General features: G+C 37.0%; 1 protein-coding gene across 3 annotated transcripts in view; it reads right to left on the bottom strand.

The window, feature by feature from the left end:
* Window positions 1-24,187, bottom strand: part of MAGI2 (membrane associated guanylate kinase, WW and PDZ domain containing 2) — a 1,326,400-nt gene that overhangs the window by 941,477 nt on the left and 360,736 nt on the right. For all 3 annotated transcript variants that reach the window (XM_082661503.1, XM_082661504.1, XM_082661505.1), the window contains exon 2: window positions 12,502-12,618. In XM_082661503.1, coding sequence (XP_082517629.1) covers window positions 12,502-12,618 — 117 coding nt within the window. The remainder of the gene's footprint in view (window positions 1-12,501; window positions 12,619-24,187) is intronic.

The raw sequence follows: 24,187 nt of genomic DNA, 5'->3' as shown, positions 1-24,187 counted from the left end.
TCACTACTCTCAGAAATGAATTTTAAGGTAGCAATTACCTCAATCATTACTCTCAATTACTTTGGAAATTTAATGCTGTATTCTTGTTTTTATTATTACCTCAGTATATTTCTCTACATTTTAAATTTGTTTAGCTACTGGAGCTGTCAAATGCTTTTAATTTAGCAGACTCAATTATACTGTTCGGTAGAATTCTCACTTTGAGAACACTTTTGATCTACAGATAATCCTTTAAAAATATTTATAATAAAAAATTCCAGTGTTTGAGTTGTTTTACTGATGTCTTATAAAGAACCAAAAAAAGAGAGTTAAATCAAGCAATAAAGTACTAGCCAACTATTGGAGATGTAGAATTTCACCACTTGAGGAGGGTTATCTTCATAACTCAGGCAGTAAAATTGTCCCTTTTTACTTGATAGCCATTACTTCTTTTATATATATACATAAAGATTTACATATAAATCTTAATTTTGTTTAAACTAAGACTAAACTTTTTAATCCCCATCTGATGTACACTGGAGTGGTTTTGCCTGCAGCATTAAGAGACCCTATAATCCAGGTGCCCCAAATAAAATATTCATCTTTTGATCCATGGCAGAATAATTAGGAGAGGCTATGGCAGCTTGCTGGATAAGTATTTACTTTTAATTTACTTCTGATTTGCAGAACAGTTAATCACTGTACATAGCAAGGTCATCTTTGTTAATTAGACTACATACATATGTGAAGATATCCCCATAGAAGATTTCCAGGTAATGCTTCCCCATGCAACTCAATTAGTCTTTAGTGATGGCACTTAACACTTTACCCAGTTATTGCACCACTTGAGGAAGGTTATCTTCGTAACTCAGTCAGTAAAACTGTCCCTTTTCACTTGGTTAGCATTATTTCTTTTATACATATATTTGTTTATATATTATTATATATATTATTTCTTTTATACATATATGTTTATAAATTCTGTGATGCACATCAGAGGACATTTACAAAGACTAATGAAGAGGTAGATATTTTAAGAAACCAACCTGAAGCAACACTATTTAGCACTTAAAAGACTTTTTTAATTTTCAAATTACTTTCACATGAATACTAATTATTAATCCTAACATTACCATGAAAAGGGTAAATAAAATTATGATTCATATTCTGGGTATAATAAAAATGAGGTAAAAAGACTAAGTCCTTTTCATTTTTCTATCTCTCACTCTACCTATTTATCATATATCTATTTAAAAATCAGTTCCTCTTTAAATAAACACATGAACAACCAAACAACAACAGAACCCTCTGAACTCAAGATTTCATCTATTTGAAAGATCACCTATGGGAGACTGGTTCACTTTTTCTCCATGAAACCCATCATTCTGTTTGTTCTACCTCTTGCCCATTCCAACCAATTATTCCTTTTAAATTAGTACCCCAGAACTCAACAAAGCCATAGTTTACAGTGCCTTTGTTTATGAACACACCAAGGCCACTAGAGTTAAAGTGATTTAGTTAAAGCTGTAGAATCAGCAACAGAGTCCAGATGCATGCAAATCTCTATACTGTCTTCTACCATAAAACTGGCTGCCACATATCAAGGCGGGATTTTTACTATTTTTTATTTCCTCTAATTTTTCCTCTTGCTCCCCCAGTTAATACCTCACTATGCCATTTTCTACTTCTGTGATACAAAGAAAATCAAGAACATACTGACCTATGAGTAGCTAGGAGTTAGGGAAGGGAGAGATGTCCTATAGCAGGGTCAGTCCTTCCAGGCTGAGCATTATGGACAAGCATGTGCCAGAGCAAGGAATAAAGAAGCAGCCCTGAAGTCTGGAGCATTTACTATTAAACTGAAAGAACACTCTCAAAGTGGAAACTTGGAGGGTATTAATTTTCATAAGGAAGGTCCACACACCTTGTGTGGAGGAAGAATAATGTGGCACTTCTTCTAAGTCAAGGAATTGAAATCTTATTTTATAACTTTACATGGCTTCATAACTTTAGGCAATGGAAAGTAAGAATCATAAGAATGGATTGGAAAAAAGTATAGACATAGGTGTGCTAATGAATACAACTTTAATTGCTAAAATCTTTCAGGCAAAAACTGATTTCAGGGAAGAGCATCCACTTATAATGACTATTATGTCAATTTAACAACATTAATACAGCCAAAATATGACAACTTAATGCTGATTATGTTCTGAACATGTTGATAACTATGCTTTCTAGTCTCTGCATGGAGCCTAATTGAAAAATGATTATCTTATTTTCAAGGTTTATCATTAACTAGAGAAAAAAGGACAGTGTGGTATTTTTCTTTTATCCCTAATGAACCAATATTCCAAGTCACAAATTTATCTAAGTGATTGAAGTGATCCAGTTCAAGGTGCAAACTAAATAAAAATTCCACAGAACACTACAGAACCTTTATGTCCCATTAGTCTCTCTTTTCGCATTAATCATGTCTGAAAGTCTTTTCTACTGTAGAAAATAGAATAGCAATATGAATTTTATTAAAAATAGTTATATTTCTTCATTATTTTTAATAAAATATACAACCAGCCTGCCAGGTTGAAGCACTGATGAACAATGCAATAATAGCATATGCTTTATACACACTCCTTTCTTTTACTTTGACATATGTACACATAGCAAAGGAAAAAGCAAGGTTTATAATTGCCTATCTCACTTATTTTCAAGAACTGAGCAAGGGGTTAACATGTTTTGTCCTAGTATTCACTTTCATATGAAGGATACTTTGGTTTGTGCCAGAATTCTAATCTGTGCTGTGATATAACAAATGAACTTCCAAATCTTAATGTAATGTTCAACATTGCAAGTTTTAACCTGGATTGTTTAATGTGGTCCAGGACAGTCTCCATTCTTGTGATGGGTACACCAACTAAAATAGATGGCCATTAAGTTCACTGCAGCAGAAGAAGAGAGATGCAGGAAGAGACCAGCTCATCGCTTCCTCAGTCATACTGTCTCGAACTATTCATATGGCCCCTACACAACTACAAAGAAGGCTGCAAAACACAGAAACACATGATACTCACTGACCTTTACTTAGACCTCTTCCACAATTGAGATTTGATTATTTCCAAGAAATTGAACCCAAATCAAGCAAAATGTTGGTTTGAGTCCAGGTAGTTTTAATTTCAGGGGGACTAGGCTTTATTCATTAGCACAAAATCAGTAATATGTCTGCTAAATCTATAAAAGACTAGGAAAAAGCAACTCTCATGAGACGGAAAGTTCATTTTGAACAGAAGTAGAAAATATCTGGAAATCTGCTTACTCTCTCTTAATCTTGCAATTAAACCCATTAATTAAAGTCCTGTGTTATTTTGCATTCTCCAATGCTTAACTGATCTTCTGTAAGCTTGGCTAGAAGGGTTGGAAGAGGGTCAATAGACTTGGACAAAATTTTACAGCTTGTTGATATATCACGTGGTTGTTGCTGAAAGTATTATTATTTTTAATTCATTTTTTTATACAGCAGGTTCTTATCAGTTATCTATTTTATACATACTTCTGTATATATGTCAATCCCAATCTCCCAATTCATTCCACCACCATCAACCCCCAGCCCCCGCTTTACCCCTTTGGTGTCCGTATGTTTGTTCTCTACATCTGAGTCCTATTTCTGCCTTGCAAACTGTTTATCTGTGCCATTTTTGCAGATTCCACATATATGCGTTAATATATGGTATTCGTTTTCCTCTCTCTGACTTACTTCACTCTGTATGACAGTCTCTAGGTCCATCCATGTCTCTACAAATGACCCAACTGCATTCCTTTTTATGGCTGAGTAATATTCCATTGTATATATGTACCACATCTTCTTTATCCATTCGTCTCTCCATGGGCATTTAGGTTGCTTCCATGACCTGGCTATTGTAAATAGTGCTGCAATGAACATTGGGGTGCATGTTTCTTTTGGAATTATGGTTTTCTCTGGGTATATGCTCAGTAGTGGGATTGCTGGGTTGTATGGTAGTTCCATTTTTAATTTTTTAAAGAACTTCCATACTGTTCTCCATAGTGGTTATATCAATTTACATTCCCACCAACAGGCAAGAGGGTTCCCTTTTCTCCACACATTCTCCAGCATTTGTTGTTTGTAGATTTTCTGATGATGCCCATTCTAACCGGTGTGAGGTGATACCTCATTGTAGTTTTGATTTGCATTTCTCTGATAATTAATGATGTTGAGAAGCTTTTCATGTGCTTCTTGGCTATCTGTATGTCTTCTTCGGAGAAATGTCTATTTAGATCTGCTGCCCATTTTTTAATTGGACTGTTTTTTTTTTTTAATATTGAGCTGCATGAGCTGTTCATATATTTTGGAGATTAATCCTTTGTCCGTTGATTCGTTTGCAAATATTTTCTCGAATTCTGAAGGTTGTCTTTTCATCTAGTTTATAGTTTCCTTTGCTGTGAAAAAGCTTTTAAGTTTCATTAGGTCTCATTTTTTTGTTTATGTTTTCATTTCCATTACTTTAGGAGGTGGGTCAAAAAAGATCTTGCTGTGATTTATGTCAAAGAGTGTTCTTCCTAAGTTTTCCTCAAAGAATTTTATAGTGTCCGGTCTTACATTTAGGTCTTTAATCCATTTTGAGTTTATTTTTGTGTACCGTTGTTAGAGAGTGTTCTAATTTCATTCTTTTACACGTAGCGGCCAGTTTTCCCAGCACCACTTATTGAAGAGGCTGCCTTTTCTCCATTATACATCCTTGCCCCCTCTGTCATAGATTAGTTGACCACAGGTGCATGGGTTTATCTCTGGGCTTTCTATCCTGTTCTATTGATCTATATTTCTGTTTTTGTGCCAGTACCATATTGTCTTGATTACTGTAGCTTTGTAGTATAGTCTGAAGTCAGGGAATCTGCTTCCTCTAGCTCTGTTATTTCCCCTCAAGATTGCTTTGGCTATTCGGGGTCTTTTGTGTCTCCATACAAATTTTAAGATTTTTTGTTCTACTTCTGTAAAAAGTGCCATTGGTAATGTGATAGGGATTGTATTGAATCTGTAGATTGCTTTGGGTAGTATAGTCATTTTCCCAATATTGATTCTTCCAATCCAAGAACATGGTATATCTCTCCATCTGTTTGTGGCATCTTTGATTTCTTTCACCAGTGTCTTATAGAGTCTTATCTTTTAATTACTCTGTGTGAGAAACCCTACTGACTTGCCTATATTTTTAAATAGTGTTGTAAAGATCACAGTGTGCACTGATTTAACCTCCCTTTAGCTAGATCTATTTGGGTGTTTCCCAAGGCCGTTCACTTGTATAAGTGACACATTACAGTTCAACATTAGAAGACACTATATTTCATGTTAAACATCTTATAAAGATTATAATCACATTTTCACGACAACACACCTAATGCTTCAGAAGACTTTATGTCACGTCTCAACTCATTACACATTCCAAAGGAGGAAAGCGATTTTAAAAGCTTTGTATTTCTCATTATGTTTATTTTCCCATCCACTTACTAGGACTGGATCATATTTCAGAGTTTCATGAATAGTGAAGGCAGATTTCAAAGAACATCAGAGTTATGATGGCATCCTTAACTTGACATTCATAGAAAAATCTGAAATTCCATGCATGGCTTGTTTTATCCAGAACTGCACTTAATTTAAACCCAGCTCTTTATTTATCCCTGAAGTGTCTGCTGTATTTGATATATCTTCAGTTTCCATAAGCTGTTTACACCTGCTCAATATTGAGGGCATTACGTAACCAGAATATTTTAAGCCAATTTGATGACCTGATTTGAATTATGATAAAATAAAGAACAGGAAGCCAGCGGAATTTGAAAATGATGGCATTTTAGATCAGAAAGAACCATTAGAATTCACTTTATTCCCTTACCTCTCTCTCCGTAGTCCCAAAGGTAAAGCCTATGCCAAGGTTCTAGAGTTAGTTAGTGGCATAGCCAGTCCAGAACCAATGGTTTTCAATTCTTAGATGAATGCTCTTTCCATAGTGCCATGTTGCCAAATAGGTAAAGCAAAGGGTTATTTCTACTTATTATGCTCTAACAAGGCTAAACTGCAATGTGCAAATAACTGACTAGTACACTAAACATAAGGATATCAGTAACCACAATTAGTGTTCCTTTTTTCATTGTTCTTTTGGTCGGGTGTATTTGGATTGAGTGCTCTACTACAAATCTACAGCCTTAAAGTCCTGTAATAATGCTAGTGTCCACTGCCTATAGTTTTCCTTCAGCTACTACAATTATCCAACAGCCTGTGTACTCATCAGCTGACTTTGGAAACTTGGGTAGGTCTGAACCTGCTAGAGTCCTAATTCTTTCTATTCAAAAAGTGAAGAGGCATACAATGAGGTGTGTTGACCGAATTATATCCAGCTAGGCTACAACCTTTAAGTCTGCAGGGAGCAGATTCTGGGCTCCCTGGAAGGTGAGCTATTTTCCATTTAAAGTGAAGACTGGCTCTTCTAAAGGTGGAAAAATGGCTTCACACACCCATCTCCAATTCTTCCTTGGGCAGCTGCTGGAACCGATGAAGCCCAGGAGTATACATACTCTCGGCTGTGGTCCACAAACCCAGACTTCCTATGGAGAGCCTTCCTCTTATGAAGAGGAAAGAGAGATACAAACCAAAAGGGAAAAAAACCAAGAAGAAAGATAGGGTCACAACCAAAAAAAAAGCTGATCAAGTCACGGCAAAGGGAATTTTATGTGGTTTAGAAGATCAGTAATATTGTTCACTGTTGGTGTTTATTGCTTTTCTTTTGTGCCAAATATGTTCTTTTATTCTAAAGCTAGCGCCCTGTGGTGTCAAATGGATAAATCAATACCATTCCTTCTAATGTTCCTTGACTTTCCATTTTAAGAAACATTTTGAAGCCATTTCTCTCCTATAATGTATTCTGTCAACCAAACCAATGAATGTTACTATATGACTAGGAAAGATGCATTTTTTTTTAAAAAAAGAAAAAATCTACGGTATTTTCACATATATGACATGAAACTAGATCTTACTATTCTCAGGGATAAGAGGGAGAGGGCAAATCTAATACAGCTTTCTATAAACCAACAACACATTTCTAATAAATATACCAGGTGGGCATACATATGAATGACTAGAACCTTTTCTAATATTTGATAGTGCTCAGAAGCTTTTGAATTTTTCCTTTTGGCCTAGCTTCCCAGGGGGCAGTTTATAAATCTCTCAAGAAATTTAGTTTCATTTGTTTATAGATTTCCTTCTCCTTTGGCTCACACTGCTAATAACCATATTTATTCTCTAATAACCCTTATTCTCAACACTTAGCACAAAACATAATTAGGCTTTTTTTTTAAAATCCAAATTATTTTCAAAGAACAAAAATCTGGAACTTGATTCTGAAATAACTGTGAAAGAACAAAATTCATATTCTAAAAGCAACTTCAAAAAAGAGCCTCTAAATTGATGATTCTTGTTTGAAGCAATAAGGTTAAACGTGAAACAGATGTGTAACATACAGCTGTTGCAATATATTGTTATTTATTTTTATTTTTATTTTTTTTGCAGTATGCGGGCCTCTCGCTGTTGTGGCCTCTCCCGTTGCGGAGCACAGGCTCCAGACGCGCAGGCTCAGCAGCCATGGCTCACGGGCCCAGCCGCTCCGCGGCATGTGCGATCTTCCCGGACCGGGGCACGAACCTGTGTCCCCTGCATCGGCAGGCGGACTCTCAGCCACTGCGCCACCAGGGAAGCCCAATGTATTGTTTTAAAATACAGTTGGATCTTATATCTCTAGTCCTATGCCTGCATGTCTACCTACAGTTCAACCTACCATTCCAGCACAGAGGCCTATACTGCTTAAAGATATTCTGGGTACTTAATCATGTTCTTGATCACCTTCAACTCAGAGAATTTCATTTCATTGTTAGAAGATGATTTTAGTTTTTTGATTCCACAGATTGATTCCACTCTCACTTCTTACCATATGCTTAAAACCTTCATGATGAAAATTATGAGTAATTAGATTCATTCATGCCCACCAAAACTATTGCCTTGTTGAATAATAAGCATATTTTGGCAAGCTTTAAAAGTACTGATTTTTGCTTAAGTATTAAAATTATTTTTCCCCATGAAGTATACTAGAAAGCTCTGCCCTAATTCCAGACTTTATAATAGATATGTGGTCACCAGCTTCTCTCCAATAGTTATCTCTGACCATAGTCTTACATGGGATTATATAATTAGGGCAAAGGGATGTTGACTCTGCATGGCTGTAACTTTCAGTGGGTTGGTAACTGCTCTTTTTAAAAGAAAACAGTCCCTATAACATTTTAAGTCTGCTTCTATTTGCTTTTCCATGAAAGATAATCTAGTATAACAGAGAATTTAAAAAACTACATTAGAAGCCTTACAATTTTATTCTTGAGCATGCTTCTTTTTAACATGGTTTAGTTATACTAACTTAAAGTGCTTAAATATGTAGAAACATCATTGTGAGTTACACCTCAATCAGCTCTTCCATAAAAGTAATTTCTTTCGTATCTTAAATCTATGTTTTTCATTTTATTTGCTTTTTATAGAAGAATTTAGGCCTTTAGTTTTATTGATTTTTGTCTTTTACTTGGCATATACACACTGGTACTTCTTTTGGCTTCAAATAAATTTAAAATATTTCCCAATAAAACAACTGAAAATATAGAATCAGTTCCTAAGGATCTTTTCTATATAATTCAGTTTGAAAGAATGATGAACTGATCTCATGAGGGCCTCTTTGTGTGTGTGTGTGTGTGTGTGTGTGTGTATACACACTCATGCTCACTATATGCCCAACAGTCCTGTCTCTGTGACCAAGTCCTGCCTTCCATGCTTAGAGACACAACTTAAAAAAATATGTTTTTGAAGAATTATGTTCTGAGATAAGGTTCTGGGAAGACAAAATGCAAAGGCTAAGTGTAGGCACCTCTTGTTTATGGGGCAGGGAACACATTGATGGGATTTTACATTATAAGCAGTTAAGGCCCAGTAGAGATTTGAACTGACCACCTCCCTCCCGTGCTTAGCTCAGAAATCAGCCAGCAGCCAGGCCCAGATTTCCTTCAGAGGGAGTTATAGCAGCTAAGTTGTTCACAATAAGATTTGGATGAGTACTGTGTGTGTGTGAGGGGAGGGAGTCTCTGCAGCCCTCGTCCCAGAACTCCCCCTTACACACTAGGCACTAAGGAAATCCAGCTGCTTTCTTTTTAGTAGTAGTTGGTGGTGGTGGAATAATGTGGTGGCAGTAAGCAGAATTACTCCGTTGGGTCTCGTCTTACTAAACAAGTTAAACCACCCAAACATAGTTACAAGTTAACAACAATTTTGTTTCCATGACCTATTCCTGTTAGTAAATTAAACAAGAGGTATACATATTAATGAATGCATATATAAAGGCAGAGACAAGCTCTTCAATAATACATTTTCCTATTATGGTATTGGGTACTGAAAACCAATGAGAATTATTTGATCCAAAGAATATGTAACAAATGTCACTCCATACTCAAAGCCAATAGATATACTGGATACACATGTAAATTTCTAAACAATAGCAGGATTTTTCACATTACTGACATATCTTTGCTGCACACTCTTTGAAAATGTCTGAACATTTCATTAAAACATATACTGAGTGAAGTTGCCAGATTGTCCAGGTCCAGTTCGTCAGTAAAAAAGTGATTATAGATAATATAAATTAGAATCACATCTATCTTAGATGTTTTTTTCACTTTTATGCCAAGTTAAGAGCATTGTTAGTGAATGGTATTATTGGAATAGGCTATTAGGAGTGCTGGCTACAAATTCAAAGAATAATTGTTTGATCATAATATTCATATTCAATAAGTTTCTAATCATCTCCTTTATAGGAGCTATTCAAGGATTTCTAACTGAATTTATGACATTGTAGCAAATTCACATCACGAACCTCTTTATGTTTACTCATATAAGCCTAGTTATTTTACTTTTATATGTATTTTTCCATCATAGTATTTCTTTGGTACTCTGAAGAGAGAGGACTTATTTAAGAAGTTAATTAACTAAAGCAAAAGTTACTCCTATTATCTTCATATTTAATTAAGACTTCTTATTTACGTCATCACCTTAGCAAGGACTACAGATATTCTTTTTTTTTTTATTATTACAGATATTCTTGAATGTCAGCCTCTTATCTATTTCCCTCAGCTTTTAAATGTAATAAAGTACCTGGATTCTTTATTCAGTATTTCAGATCTCCTTTCTTTCATGTCACAAAAGATAAATTCACACAGCTGCACTGACAACATCACAGTTTTGAACATGCGTCCACCCATTTCCTTATAAATAGTTCAGTCACTTACTTTAATCCATCTTCCTCTGCCCATCACTCTAATGTCAAACTTACAAGCTTAAGAATGCACTTTTGCAACTTCTAGTTGTTGTTTTTTTTTTCAACGTATTTATTGGAGTATAATTGCTTTACAGTGGTGTGTTAGTTTCTGCTGTATAATGAAGTGAATCAGCTATATGCATACGTATATCCCCACATCACCTCCCTCTTGCGTCTCCCTCCCACCCTCCTTATCCCACCCCTCTAGGTGGTCACAAAGCACGGAGCTGATCTCCCTGTGCTACGTAGCTGCTTCGAACTAGCTATCTATTTTACATTTGGTAACGTATATATGTCAATGCTACTCTCTTACTTCGTCCCAGCTTACCCTTCCCCCTCCCCATGTCCTCAAGTCCATTCTCTACATCTGTGTCTTTATTCCTGTCCTGCCCCTAGGTTCATCAGAACCATTTTTATTTTTAGATTCCATATATATGTGTTAGCATATGGTATTTGCTTTTCTCTTTCTGACTTACTTCACTCTGTATGACAGACTCTAGGTCCATCCACTTCACTACAAATAAATCAATTTCGTTTCTTTTTATGGATGAGTAATATTCCATTGTATATATGTGCCACATCTTCTTTATCCATTCATCTGTCGATGGACACTTAGGTTGCTTCCATATCCTAGCTATTGTAAATACAGCTGCAATGAACATTGTGGTACATGACTCTTTTTGAATTATGGTTTTCTCAGGGTATATGCCCAGTAGTGGGATTGCTGGGTCATATGGTAGTTCTATTTGTAGTTTTTTAAGGAACCTCCATACTGTTCAGAGTCCAAAAGTCTACTCACTTAACTAACACACACTCACAGAGGTAGCATTTGGACTGACAAGATGTCAATCAATAAGCATTCTCATCTAGGAATGTCTGATAGTGGTGCCCTGGCATTTTTGTTTTGATGAACATTTAGTGCTAACAGTGGGAAGGGCCACCCCTCCTAAGATGTGTGTAGGTGAAAAGGGTTGGATGCTGAATTATCCATTTCACTTCTTTGTGTGTTTTCAGTATTTTGTTATAGTCATCCTTAATCCATACCTTTCACATAGTTCTGGCAGTTCAATCCCAGAAACTATATACATATATATATAAATATATATTTATACATATATACACACATATACATACATATATATACACATACCTATATATATGTATGTATGTGTGTGTATATATATATATATATATATATACATGGTTTATTTGTTTCACTTATTTCAGCCAAGATTTTCTTTCTTTAATATCAACCTTCCACTGCCCACATCTTTGAGTTTATTAAAGTTTAGAACAAAACTAAAACAAAAGGAACACACACAACACTCACAGATCAGAGTTTCCAGATAGATATTGGAAAGTTTCTGGAGGTCATGGAATCTACCTTGAAGGAAATTGATTTTGATATCTATCTAGGATCTAGGACCTGGCTTGAAACGTCCTTGAATTGTCCTAAAGTAAACAGAAGATTCTCAAATGAGCTGAAGCAGGTACTAAAAAGTTGATTTGTGAATTTTATCATTTTACCAATTCCTCTCTTTTGAAGTAGCACCTGCTCATAATCAGGGATTGTTGTGAATTTCTATAGGCTGTATATTAAGAAATATGTGCCCAACACTCAACGTTATCACTTTCTCAGAGTTACAGAACATTTAACTTTACTTTCCAATGCATAATTTCCTTTCCACTTGTAAGACTCCCCTGCTGCAAACCAGTGATGAGATTGGGAGTTACTGTGTAGATTCCATCTATGAAATATCTGTTTCAGCTAATGAATTGAATTTGCATTCTCTTGTCTCCGTGTGTGGAGTTCTACCCCAATTATGATTCATTCTGAAATCACCAACATCCTGGACTAGAACTAATATTTCTCCATACTAACTTGAGAAGTTAGGCTTTATAGCTTGAAAATCATGTCTCTTCTGGCTATGACATCATCATAAACCACACAACTGCAGTTACAAGCTTTTGCATTTAAAACTTCCATATCTCAAATAAATTGTCTATTCCAAAAGTCCACCATTTAAAAAATCAGTGCAATTGGACTTTTCTTTTAAATTAAACAATGAATATACAGTGAACATTTATCTGTTACCATAGGAAAAAAAAATTGCCTGTTACTCACATGGCACTGTGCGGAGGTAGAGGTTGTCACGAATGATTTGCTGAAGTTCGTGGTCCACAGAACCCTTCTGAAATCGTAAGTTGAGGTAGTGACGAAGATCCTTATCAACAATTCCTCCTAGAATAATACAGTTTCTTAATAAAGGATGTTGGAAAATATTTTAACTATGTAATTTGATCTGTCATAAACATACTCATGAAGCCATTTAAAACATGCATTATTTCACATTGCTCTTTTGACCTTCTGAAACATTTGCTGCCCATAATAATAAAAGATAACATTCACTAAGATAACAATTATCCACTCAGTCAGTGCTCAGTGTTTTACATGCACTCTTTGTTTTTCATTTAGAATGAAGTCTTTATTACGGCAAAGGACACATGGTACTCTTGAACTGAAATCATACTAAAATGCCATAGTGTATCTCATTGCATGGCTAAAAAGACTTTTTTTTTTTACTTCCCACTCTCCCTTTCTCCCAGTCTTTCTGCCTTTGAATTTGACCACTCTAGGTATCTTAGACAAGTGGAATAGTATAATATTTGCCATTTGTGACAGGCTTATTTCACTTAGTATGTCTTCAAGGTTTGAAAAGGTTTTACAGTTATTTAAAGTTACTCTGGATTTAGATAAGTAGGGTGATAAAGAAGTTAAAAGAAAAAGAATTACACCAATATAAATGTTTTACTACCTTTATAAAATGAATCAAAATAATGTATCTGCCATATAAAATATGTGCAGATGTTTTTAACTACAGACAATGTTTGAAAGACTTTAGGTATTTTTAAATTTTATTATTATTATTATAGAAATAATAATAACATAATTTTGAGTACACTTTTCATTATAATCTAATGAAAAACAAACTGGGCTACAGGTAAGAAAATCAATACTGTGAATTTATCAAAGATTATTTTCATATTTAATGATAATTATGTTAAATTATGAAGATTTATCTAAGGCCCTTCATATTCTTATACTTGGAAGAATGAATTATAAATCAAAATACTTATAAAAATATAAATAAGAATTTCTAAAACCCTGATCTTTTCAAACATATTAGGGTAATTGAGCCAAGACAAAGAATTACAGATAGAGGAAATAGGATGTCTGTAATAGTTACAAAAATCATATTTTCTTCAAATCCTTTTGAATCTCAAAATTATAATTCATTATCAATCTATTTGAACCACCATGACCACATAAAATAGCCTTATGGACGCAGCCCACGGGTCCTCCCACGGGGATCCGGCCTGAGGAGCAGTGGCGGGAGCTTCGAGACTAGGGCGGCGCGAAAGGTAGGAGGTGTGGAGAATTTCGGGTTTCGAAAAAGGTTTTGCTGACTGATTCCAACAAAAGTGAGGCATGGCTTCCGGAAAGATGGCGGAAGTGTAAGACGCGGAGATCACCTTCGTCCCCAAAGATACACCAGAAATACAGCTACACGTGGAACAACTCCTACAGAACACCTACTGAACGCTGGCAGAAGACCTCAGACCTCCCAAAAGGCAAGAAACTCCCCCCACGTACCTGAGTAAGGCAAAAGAAAAAAGAATAAACAGAGACAAAAGGATAGGGACGGGACCTGCACCAGTGGGAGGGAGCTGCGAAGGAGGAAAGGTTTCTACACACTAGGAAGCCCCTTCGCGGGCGGAGACTGCGGGTGGCGGAGGGGGAAAGCTTTGGGGCCGCGGAGGAGAGCGCAGCCACAGGGGTGTGGAGGGCAAAGCGGAGGGATTCCTGCACAGAGGATCGGTACTGACCGGCACTCACCAGCCCGAAAGGCTTGTCTGCTCACCCGCCGCGGCGGTCGGGGCTGGGAGTTGAGGCTCGGGCTTCGGTCGGAGCGCCAGGAGAGGACGGGTGTTGGCGGCGTGAACACAGCCTGCAGGGGGTTAGTGAACCACGGCTAGCCGGGAGGGAGTCCGGGGAAAAGTCTGGACCTGCCGAAGAGGCAAGAGACTTTTTCTTCCCTCTTTATTTCCTGGTGCACGAGGAGAGGGGATTAAGAGAGACGCTTAAAGGAGCTCCAGAGACGGGCGCGAGCCACGGCTAAAAGCGCGGACCCCAGAGACGGGCATGAGATGCTAAGGCTGCTGCTGCCACCACCGAGAAGCCTGTGTGCGAGCACAGGTCACTTTCCACACTGCCCTTCCGGGGAGCCTGTGCAGCCCGCCACTGCCAGGGTCCCAGGATCCAGGGACAACTCCCCCGGGAGAACGCACGGCGCGCCTCAGGGTGGTGCAACGCCGGCCTCTGCCACCGCAGGCCTGCCCCACACTCCGTATCCCTCCCTCCCCCCGCCTGAGTGAGCCAGAGCCCCCGAATCAGCAGTTCCTTTAACCCCGTCTTGTCTGAGCGAAGAACAGATGCCCTCCGGTGACCTACACGCAGAGGTGGGGTCAAATCCAAAGCTGAGCTCCGGGAGCTGTGCGAACAAAGAAGAGAAAGGAAAATCTTTCCCAGCAGTCTCAAGAGCAGCGGATTAAATCTCCACAATCAACTTGATGTACCCTGCACCTGTGGAATACCTGAATAGACAATGAATCACCCCAAATTGAGGAGGTGGACTTTGAGAGCAAGATTTATGATTTTTTCCCCTTTTCCTCTTTTTGTGAGTGTGTATGTGTGTGTATGCTTCTGTGTGAGATTTTGTCTGTATAGCTTTGCTTCCACCATTTGTCCTAGCGTTCTATCCGTCCGTTTTTTTTTGTTTTGGCTTGGTTTTTAAATTTTTTTCTTAATTTTTTAATTTTAATAACTTTATTATATTTTATCTTAATTTTATTTTACCTTATATTATTTCTTTCTTTTATCCTTCCTTCCCTCCTTCCTTCCTTCCTTTATCCCTCCCTCCCTCCCTCCTTTTTCTTTCTTTCTCTCTCTCTCCCTCCCTCCCTCCCTCCCTCTCCCTCCCTCCCTTCCTCCCTCCCTCTCTCCCTCTCTCTCTCTCTCCCTCCCTCCCTCCCTCTCTCTCTCTCTCTTTCTTTCTTCTTCTACTAATTCTTTCTTTCTACTTTTTCTCCCTTGTATTCTGAGCCGTGTGGATGAAAGCCTCTTGCTGCAGCCAGGAGTCTGTGCTGTGCCTCTGAGGTGGGAGAGCCAACTTCATGACACTGGTCCACAAGAGACCTCCCGGCTCCACATAATATCAAACGGCGAAAATCTCCCAGAGATCTCCATCTCAACACCAGCACCCAGCTTCACTCAACGACCAGCAAGCTACAGTGCTGGACATCCTATGCCAAACAACTACCAAGACAGGAACACAACCCCACCCATTAGCAGAGAGGCTGCCTAAAATCACAATAAGTCCACAGACACCCCAAAGCACACCACCAGACATGGACCTGCCCACCAGAAACACAAGATCCAGCCTCACCACCAGAACACACACACCAGTCCCCTCCACCAGGAAGCCTACACCACCCACTGAACCAACCTTAGCCACTGGGGACAGACACCAAAAACAACGGGAACTACGAACCTGCAGCCTGCAAAAAGGAGACGCCAAACACAGTAAGATAAGCAAAATGAGAAGACTTCACAGCAAATGAGAAAAACACACAGCAGATGAAGGAGCAAGATAAAAACCCACCAGACCTAACAAATGAAGAGGAAACAGGCAGTCTACCTGAAAAAGAATTCACAAAAATGATAGTAAAAATGATCCAAAATCTTGGAAATAGAATAGACAAAATGAAAGAAACATTTAAGAAGGACCTAGAAGAGCTAAAGATGAAACAAGCAATGATGAACAACACAATAAATGAAATAAAAAATACTCTAGATGGGATCAATAGCAGAATAACTGAGGCAGAAGAACGGATAAGTGACCTGGAAGATAAAAGAGTGGAAATAACTGCTGCAGAGCAGAATAAAGAGAAAAGAATGAAAAGACCTGAGGACAGTCTCAGAGACCTCTGGGACAACATTAAACGCACCAACATTCGAATTATACGGGTTCCAGAAGAAGAAGAGAAAAAGAAAGGGACTGAGAAAATATTTGAAGAGATTATAGTTGAAAATTTCATTAATGTGGGAAAGGAAATAGTTAATCAAATCCAGAAAGCACAGAGAGTCCCACACAAAATAAATCCAAGGAGAAATACGCCAAGACACATATTAATCAAAATGTCAAAAATTAAATACAAAGAAAACATATTAAAAGCAGCAAGGGAAAAACAACAAATAACACACAAGGGAACCCCATAAGGTTAACAGCTAATCTTTCAGCAGAAACTCTGCAAGCCAGAAGGGACTGGCAGGTCATATTTAAAGTGATGAAGGAGAAAAACCTGCAACCAAGATTACTCTACCCAGCAAGGATCTCATTCCAATTTGATGGAGAAATTAAAATCTTTACAGACAAGCAAAAGCTGAGAGACTTCAGCACCACCAAACCAGATTTATAACAACTGCTAAAGGAACTTCTCTAGGCAAGAAACACAAGAAAAGGAAAAGACCTACAATAATGAAACCAAAGCAATTAAGAAAATGGGAACAGGAACATACATATCAATAATTACCTTAAATGTAAATGGATTAAATGGTCCAACCAAAAGACACAGATTGGCGGAATGGATACAAAAACAAGACCCATATATTTGCTGTCTACAAGAGACCCACTTCAGACCTAGAGACACACACAGACTGAAAGTAAGGGGATGGAAAAAGATATTTCATGCAAATGGAAACCAAAAGAAAGCTGGAGTAGCAATTCTCATATCAGACAAAATAGACTTTAAAATAAAGACTATTACAAGAGACAAAGAAGGACACTGCATAATGATCAAGGGATCGATCCAAGAAGAAGATATAACAATTGTAAATATTTATGCACCCAACATAGGAGCACCTCAATACATAAGGCAAATACTAACAGCCATAAAAGGGGAAATCGACAGTAACACATTCATAGTAGGGGATTTTAACACCCCACTTTCACCAATGGACAGATCATCCAAAATGAAAATAAATAAGGAAACACAAGCTTTAAATGATACATTAAACAAGACGGACGTAATTGATATTTATAGGACATTCCATCCAAAAACAACAGAACACACATTTTTCTCAAGTGCTCATGGAACATTCTCCAGGATAGATCATATCTTGGGTCACAAATCAAGCCTTGGTAAATTTAAGAAAATTGAAACTGTATCAAGTATCTTTTCCGACCACAACGCTGTGAGACTAGATATCAATTACAGAAAAAGATCTGTAAAAAATACAAATACATGGAGGCTAAACAATACACTACTTAATAACGAAGTGATCACTGAAGAAATCGAAGAGGAAATTAAAAAATACCTAGAAACAAATGACAATGGAGACACGATGACCCAAAACCTATGGGATGCAGCAAAAGCAGTTCTAAGAGGGAAGTTTATAGCAATACAATCCTACCTTAAGAAACAGGAAACATCTCGAATAAACAACCTAACCTTGCACCTAAAGCAATTAGAGAAAGAAGAACAAAACAACCCCAAAGTTAGCAGAAGGAAAGATATCATAAAAATCAGATCAGAAATAAATGAAAAAGAAATGAAGGAAATGATAGCAAAGATCAATAAAACTAAATCTGGTTCTTTGAGAAGATAAACAAAATTGATACACCATTAGCCAGACTCATCAAGAAAAAAAAGGAGAATACTCAAATCAATAGAATTAGAAATGAAAAAGGAGAAGTAACAACTGACACTGAAGAAATACAAAAGATAATGAGAGATTACTACAAGCAACTCTATGCCAATAAAATGGACAACCTGGAAGAAATGGACAAATTCTTAGAAATGCACAACCTGCCAAGACTGAATCAGGAATAGAAAATATGAACAGACCAATCAAAAGTGATGAAATTGAAACTGTGATTAAAAATCTTCCAACAAAGAAAAGCCCAGGACCAGATGGCTTCACAGGCAAATTCTATCAAACATTTAGAGAAGAGCTAACACCTATCCTTCTCAAACTCTTCCAAAATATAGCAGAGGGAGGAACACTCCCAAACTCATTCTATGAGGCCACCATCACCCTGATACGAAAACCAGACAAGGATGTCACAAAGAAAGAAAACTACAGGCCAATATCACTGATGAACATAGATGCAAAAATCCTCAACAAAATACTGGCAAACAGAACCCAACAGCACATTAAAAGGATCATGCACCATGATCAAGTGGGGTTTATTCCAGGAAAGCAAGGATTTCTTCAATATATGCAAATCAATCAACGTGATACACCATATTAACAAATTGAAGGAGAAAAACCACATGATCATCTCAATAGATGCAGAGAAAGCTTTCGACAAAATTCAACACCAATTTATGATAAAAACCCTGCAGAAAGCAAGCATAGAGGGAACTTTCCTCAACATAATAAAGGCCATATATGACAAGCCCACAGCCAACATCATCCTCAATGGTGAAAAACTGAAAGCATTTCCACCAAGATCAGGAACAAGACAAGGTTGCCCACTCTCACCACTCTTATTCAACATAGTTTTGGAAGTTTTAGCCACAGCAATCAGAGAAGAAAAGGAAATAAAAGGAATCCAAATTGGAAAAGAAGAAGTAAAGCTGTCACTGTTTGCAGATGACATGATACTATACATAGAGAATCCTAAAGATGCTACCAGAAAACTACTAGAGCTAATCAATGAATTTGGTAAAGTAGCAGGATACAAAATTAATGCACAGAAATGTCTTGTATGCCTATACACTAATGATGAAAAATCTGAAAGTTAAAACAAGAAAACACTCCCATTTACCACTGCAACAAAACGAATAAAATACCTAGGAATAAACCTACCTAAGGAGACAAAAGACCTGTATGCAGAAAATTATAAGACATTGATGAAAGAAATTAAAGATGATACAAATAGATGGAGAGATATACCACGTTCTTGGATTGGAAGAATCAACATTGTGAAAATGACTCTACTACCCAAAGCAATCTACAGATTCAATGCAATCCCTATCAAACTACCACTGGCATTTTGCACAGAACTAGAACAACAAATTTTGCAATTTGTATGGAAACACAAAAGACCCCGAATAGCCAAAGCAATCTTGAGAACGAAAAACGGAGCTGGAGGAATCAGGCTCCCTGACTTCAGACTATACTACAAAGCTACAGTGTTCAAGACAGTATGGTACTGGCACAAAAACAGAAAGATAGATCAATGGAACAGGATAGAAAGCCCAGAGATAACCCCACGCACATATTGTCACCTTATCTTTGATAAAGGAGGCAGGAATGTACAGTGGAGAAAGGACAGCCTCTTCAATAAGTGGTGCTGGGAAAACTGGACTGGTACATGTAAAAGTATGAGATTAGATCACTCCCTAACACCATTCACAAAAATAAGCTCAAAATGGATTAAAGACCTAAATGTAAGGCCAGAAACTATCAAACTCTTAGAGGAAAACAGAGGCAGAACACTCTATGACATAAATCACAGCAAGATCCTTTTTGACCCACCTCCTAGAGAAATGGAAATAAAAACAAAAATAAACAAATGGGACCTAATGAAACTTAAAAGCTTTTGCACAGCAAAGGAAACCATAAACAAGACCAAAAGACAACCCTCAGAATGGGAGAAAATATTTGCAAATGAAGCAACTGACAAAGGATTAATTTCCAAAATTTATAAGCAGCTCATGCAGCTCAATAACAAAAAACAAACAACCCAATCCAAAATTGGGCAGAAGACCTAAATAGACATTTCTCCAAAGAAGATATACAGACTGCCAACAAATACATGAAAGAATGCTCAACATCATTAATCATTAGAGAAGTGCAAATCAAAACTACAAGGAGATGTCATCTCACACCAGTCAGAATGGCCATCATCAAAAAATCTAGAAACGATAAGGGAGTAAAGGGAACCGTCTTGCACTGTTGGTGGGAATGTAAATTCATACAGCCACTGTGGAGAACAGTATGGAAGTTCCTTAAAAATCTACACATAGAACTACCATATGACCCAGCAATCCCACTACTGGGCATATACCCTGAGAAAACCATAATTCATAAAGAGCCATGTACCGAAATGTTCATTGCAGCTCTATTTACAATAGCCCGGAGATGGAAACAACCTAAGTGTCCATCATCGGATGAATGGATAAAGAAGATGTGGTACATATATACAATGGAATATTACTCAGCCATAAAAAGAAATGACATTGAGCTATCTGTAATGAGGTGGATAGACCTAGAGTCTTTCATACAGAGTGAAGTAAGTCAGAAAGAGAAAGACAAATACCATATGCTAACACATATATATATATATGGAATTTAAGAAGAAAAAATGTCATGAAGCACCTAGGGGTAAGACAGGAATAAAGACACAGACCTACTAGAGAATGGACTTGAGGATATGGGGAGGGGGAAGGGTAAGCTGTGACAAAGCACGAGAGAGGCATGGACATATATACACTACCAAACGTAAGGTAGATAGCTAGTGGGAAGCAGCCGCATAGCACAGGGAGATCAGCTCAGTGCTTTGCGACCGCCTGGAGGGGTGGAATAGGAAGGGTTGGAGGGAGGGAGACACAAGAAGGAAGAGATATGGGAACATATGTATATGTATAACTGATTCAGTTTCTTATAAAGCAGAAAATGACATACCATTGTAAAGCAATTATACTCCAATGAAGATGTAAAAATAAAATAATAATAAAAAAATGAGATTCAAATCTATAAAAAAAATTTTAAAAATAGCCTTACGTGGGCGTGCATATAATGTTTTACACAAATAGTAAATATATTTGAAAACTATATATCGCTACATTTCTGAAGTTCCCATATTCATTGTTTCAGTTGCCTCTAATCTGCTGGCACAGCCTGAGCAAGATACCATAAAAAATAGTATTTTTAACTGAACTATCAAAATTCTTACTCTCCAAAGTTTCTCATATATTTTAGTCAATAGTATCAATTTACTTTTCCACCCAATATAATATGATAGCAGAAAACAAATGATAGGAGCTTGCACATGTTATTTTCCAAATTCAATTTTTTTTCAGTCAAAGAACTGGAACACTCAGAAATGAAAATCACTTGAAACCACCATCGCATATATCAACAATTACCTATTGTTTACATCTCCAAATGCTCTGCGTTTCCATGGGTCTTAGACTTACTGACATCACACTGAATTAGTTAAAAATTAGAAATCCTGAAATTCTGAAGTTCTGTTTTCCTCCCTTGTTCTTTCCCAGTCAGAAAACATGCCTACCCTTGCTAATTCAATACAGCTGCGGAGCAATCACCATTCCTGACTGTTCTCAGCTGTCGTTTCTGCCGAGTTCTGAGTCTACAGATCCTTCATCACCTGTACTCCACCTCTCTTCTCGTTATCTTTCTGTCTAATATGAGGGACATGCCAAGTGATGAGATGTTTTCTGGCAGCCCAAGAAAATGCTAACTATAGAACAACAGATGTAGTCTGTCCACTAAAGTAAGCTAGAATCACTCACCTAATATAATATGGATAAGCCCACATTTTGTAGTCCAAGATGATTCTTGCCCCTGAAAATACATTATCAATTTAAACCATTTCTTCTACTAGAAAAATACCACATTAGCCCTCTCAAAAGTTTATTTTCCTAAGAAAACAACAACAACAAAAAATGACTGTCTATTCATTCAAAGACTGGATGTATCTTTTTTGCCATGGAAAAACCTGCTGAAGCTTCTGAGAATTAATATAAACTTTCTTTTATTAACTAAAATGAATTGTCACATTTGTTTTGGAAGGTCTTTCTTGGCCTCATATTTCAAAAATACGTTATCATCCTTCACAATTCATCATAGCATTTTTCATGTAAGGCAATTTTATTTACCCACTACCTTATTATGGAATATTCTGCTGGTTGCCTATCCAACATTCTTTCCTCTATTTTTTTTTTTTATTTAGAACCTTGATTTAGCTTCAGGCCCAAACATTCTCAGACCCAGGACATGGATCACGGTTGTCTGAAACTGTCATACAATCTAGTTCCCTGCCTCCCTAGCTGCCCTTGAAGCTTCCAGCAGCTATGTCCTGGCCATTGAGACCTAACACAGAAGGAGGGTTTTCTTATTCATTGAACTAGAGTTTATATCTGATATCACGACACTTCTCATCCAGTCAATCTTGGCTAGACTGGGTATTCCTCTTTGGGACTTCCACGGCCCCTCTGCTCTCTCGTAGACTTGATATTCTGACCACAAACCACAAAGGGAGATGGACAAGGGAAAAATCCAACATGCTAAGGATATTGTAGTAAAGTTAGAAACAGACTGGGTTCTGGATGGCTTCACTGAGCAGTTAAAATAATATTGGCCACTACATATCTTAGGATATCTTGTTATAAGAGAAAAAGGAAATAGTCATTTTCTAAAACTATTATGATTTCTGTTTGCAACTATACATGACCCCAATCAACATATTAGATGTACAGAAACGTTTCGCATACATATGTATACATAATATGTATACATATTTTATGTATATATAAATACATACTTTTAAATGCATATTTTTCCTTAATTCGAAATTTCACTTGAAGAAGGATTAAGCAATGGATAGTGGGCAATGGCTGAGCTGAAAAATAGAGCCTGGCTCTTAAGACTACCTGATTTCAGGTATATAAGTTAACATCTTAAAGCAAGCTAAAAAATAAAGAATGCCACATACTGAGTGTCCAGTAAATGTTATATATAATTAAAATAAAAAATATTATCTTCTATCTTGTCATAGTTATAATTTTTGGTTTTATCATTATTGTTTGTAGAGTTTCTGTTTTGTCATTTGTTAGTAATACCTAGATTTGGTAGCTTAGAGAATACCTACATCAATCATTCTGTCAAGCATAGCACTGCCAAGTTCATCATTGCATTGCATGCCTTAGCCATTGTACTCTTCAAAACAATTCAGTGGTTCTTGCTTACTATTATATTTTAAAAATTATTGAGTAATTTTACTTAAACTTAACTGTGAAAAAAATTATTTTACAAAATAAAATAGTAGATTAAAAGATATAATACTTTCTCAAATTACACATTTGCCAAAAAGAGATCTGGGAAAAATATAAAGCCTATGATTCTGCTTCTAAATAACATGTACCTAATTTTCATAATCTACAGTCTGAAGACCAAACTTCTTAGTCCAAAGTAGTCAACAATTTTCTCAACATGACCCCAAACAAGCTTTTCAATCTGATATCAAAGTATAACCTAAGAAGAACCCTTAGGAGAGAACTTAATCCAAACTCTTCATTTGCAAATGAAGAAAGTGAAGCTCACACAAATTATTTGGCACTGGGCTCAGAGCAAAGATGGGGTGGGGAGTGGAAGAAGAATCAGGGAGCAAATCCAATAGATTATTTGAGGAGAAAACTCTAAATGTTACCACTTGAAAATGGTGTGCATCTCTGTAGTTTCTATACTTTTCAGAAATGCTCCCAGGAGAACTGCTTTGTTCCCTCCCCTGCTTGAATGCCCAGATAGAGGAAGCAAAGGAAGAAGTTACAGCTTGGCTCAGATGGACAGAATCTCCTTGGCATATTCCTTAAGAAAAATTGTTTGTTTTAGTGATGTAGCCAAAGCCAGACAATCTTCCTAAGGTTGAGGGAGAAATACACCAGGCTCTATATTGTTTGTGCCAAGAGTCTGACTGCTAATAGCTGGTGAGAGTAGT

The sequence above is a fragment of the Grampus griseus genome (genome assembly GCF_964374135.1).
Source record: "Grampus griseus genome assembly, chromosome: 9".
Taxonomy (NCBI): domain Eukaryota; kingdom Metazoa; phylum Chordata; class Mammalia; order Artiodactyla; family Delphinidae; genus Grampus; species Grampus griseus.
The sequence above is the reverse complement of the archived record's forward strand: the minus strand, read 5'-3'. Positions and strand labels throughout refer to the sequence as shown.